The following is a 2,730-nucleotide window of genomic DNA, read 5'->3' as shown; positions in this document are numbered from 1 at the left end:
GGGGCTGTGGGCAGGGGGGCAGTCTCCCTCCCACCTGGGCTGCGAAGGAGTGAAAGTGCCTCAGGGCGAATGAGCTGAGAACTTAGGATCTTTTCAGCCTCTTTTTTGAACGTTTAAAAGCAGCTCCTTTCCCCAAATTGAACTTTCTTCCTTCCCCCATCCCCTAGGGCTTTTGGCAAAGCTGCAAGATTTTTTTTTTTCTTTTCGCACTTCCAGTAAAATAGGGAGTTGCTAAATTCATAGCAAGAGATTTGCAGCTCTCCTTTGCAGCATGGGTTCTTGGTAAAGTCCCTTAAAAATAGGAGGTGCTTGGGAATGTGCTTTGCTCTGGGTGTGTCCAAAGCCTCATTAAGTCTTAGGTAAGAATTGGCACCCATGTGGGATCCTGGTAAATGGTAATTTTCTTACCTGTGCCATAAACCCAGCTGTCATTCTGCCTTCGTGGGAGGAAGAGCAGGGATGATTGGCTAGTTTGCTCTCTGGGGATAACTTTGGTCCTTCCTCATATAATAATGCCTTATATTTCCATAGCGTTCATTGAACGAAGCCATTGGTTAAGGAAGGCAGTGTTGTCGCTAACCAGGTGATTTCTCTTTCCTTTCTGACAGAGGAAGAACAAGAGGATGAGGAAGAAATTGATGTTGTTTCTGTGGAAAAGAGGCAGCCCTCCGCCAGAAGGTCAGAATCAGGGTCACCCTCTTCGGGAGGTCACAGCAAACCGCCTCACAGCCCGCTGGTCCTTAAGAGATGCCACGTGTCCACCCATCAGCACAATTACGCGGCGCCCCCCGTCACCAGGAAGGACTATCCCCCCGCCAAGCGGGCTAAGTTGGACAGTGGCCGCGTCCTGAAACAGATCAGCAACAACCGCAAATGTGCCAGCCCCAGGTCCTCGGACACGGAGGAGAACGACAAGAGGCGGACACACAACGTCCTGGAGCGCCAGCGGAGGAATGAGCTGAAACGCAGCTTCTTTGCCCTGCGCGACCAGATCCCCGAGTTGGAAAACAACGAAAAGGCCCCCAAGGTCGTTATCCTTAAAAAGGCCACCGCCTACATCCTGGCCATCCAAGGGGAGGAGCACAAGCTCCTTTCGGAAAAGGACTGCTTGCGGAAACGACGGGAACAGTTGAAACACAAACTCGAACAGCTACGGAACTCTTGTGCATAAAACTTGACCTAGGGGCGGGAGGAACTGGAATCCCTCGCGGCTTCCCCGCTGTGACGGAGGGAAAGTACGGGAGAAGGTTCCTCCTGGCATCGCCGAAGAGTTCATTAGACACGAACTTGTTGCAACTGCATGGTCAAGTGCAAACCGCACAACCGTGGCCGGGTCTTCAGACTGACAGATTCAGCCATCATGTAAACTGCCTCAAATGAACTTTGGGCATAAAATAACATTTTTTATGCTTGCCATCCTCCCCCTCCCCCCCCCTCCTTTAACAAATTTGTATTTAAAAGAATTTTTTTTTTAATCTCAATTGGGTTTACCCAATTTTGCCGTGTAAATAGCTTTAATAAGAACTTTATAGCAATTATACAAAATCTGAATGTATTATAATCCATAATTTTTTTTATTTAAATACATGTTTCTTTTTAAAGTTGATTTTTTTTTATTGTTTTTAGAAAAAATAAAACGCCTGGCAAATATAATTGAGCCAGATCTTAAAGTTTGTGAGTGTTTTGTTTCTTGTTTTCTTCCTTCTCTTGTTCATCAATGACCACTGAACAGGGTTTGGCCCTTAAGGGAGAGAGCTTACAAAGATGGGAAAAGACATTATTCAGGAAAGGACAAGGGCTTTGTTAAATGGGTCTGGGGTCTTAAAGCAGTGGTTTTCAACCTTCCTAATGCGCGACCCTTTAATACAGTTCCTCATGTTGTGGTGACCCCCAATTTCATTGTTACAAATTGAACGTAATTAAAGCATAGTGATTAATCACAAAAACAATATGCTATCTAATAATAGACAAACATGGTAGTTGACCATACCTTCGCTACGCCTCCCATTGGCTAATCAGCGAGATAGGCAAATTAACTGCCAACAAAGATGGCGGTTAATTTGCATACGTAGGCGCGTTCGGAGAAGACTGAAGGCGGCTCCAGCCAGAGCAGGGAAGGCTTGAAGGCAGCTCCGGCCAGAGCGAAGGCCTGGGTCCCGGGTGCCGGAGGAAAACCGGTGCCGGCAGCCAGGGGGAGGGAAGGCCTATTGCACGAATCTTTTCTTTTCATGCAACAGGCCTCTAGTGTAATTATAAAACACATATATGACACATATAAAACACGATGGTCTTAGGTGACCCCTGTGAAAGGGTCGTTCAACCCCCACAGGGGTCGTGACCCACAGGTTGAGAACCGCTGCCTTAAGGTCTTTAACTTACCAGGGTTATGAGATGCTTCCTGAGATGGGTGATAAGGGCCAGAGTTGATACTTGAAAGAATGAAAGGGCAGTAAGCTGGTGAGCCAGTGATCCGGTTAGGGGCCAAGGGGTGCTAGAGAGATGAAAGATAACAGTAAGTATACAAGGGGTGAGGTAAGGACTGGGGGTTGGGAGGAAGATCAGGAAGAAACCCTATTAACTTTGATTAACCCATGCCATTCCCCTGTTCCATTCAAGCCCAGTGGAAGGGGAAAGAGGATAGAAACCAAATTTTGCTGCTTGCCTACTACTACCAGGTGCCAGGCCCTCTACATGGGTTATCTCAAGCCCCAGAGGAGCTCTGGGAGGCAT

General features: G+C 47.4%; 1 protein-coding gene across 1 annotated transcript in view; it reads left to right on the top strand.

Annotated features, from left to right (window-relative positions):
* The window catches only part of MYC (MYC proto-oncogene, bHLH transcription factor), a 5,685-nt gene extending 4,012 nt beyond the window's left edge, over positions 1-1,673 (top strand). Inside the window, exon 3 of the mRNA XM_014459668.2 lies at positions 540-1,673. Coding sequence (XP_014315154.1) covers positions 540-1,171 — 632 coding nt within the window. The 3' untranslated portion in view covers positions 1,172-1,673. The remainder of the gene's footprint in view (positions 1-539) is intronic.
* Positions 1,674-2,730: the final 1,057 nt, after the last annotated feature.

Source organism: Myotis lucifugus, unplaced genomic scaffold, assembly GCF_000147115.1.
Source record: "Myotis lucifugus unplaced genomic scaffold, Myoluc2.0 scaffold_113, whole genome shotgun sequence".
Classification (NCBI taxonomy): Eukaryota; Metazoa; Chordata; class Mammalia; order Chiroptera; family Vespertilionidae; genus Myotis; species Myotis lucifugus.
The sequence above is the reverse complement of the archived record's forward strand: the minus strand, read 5'-3'. Positions and strand labels throughout refer to the sequence as shown.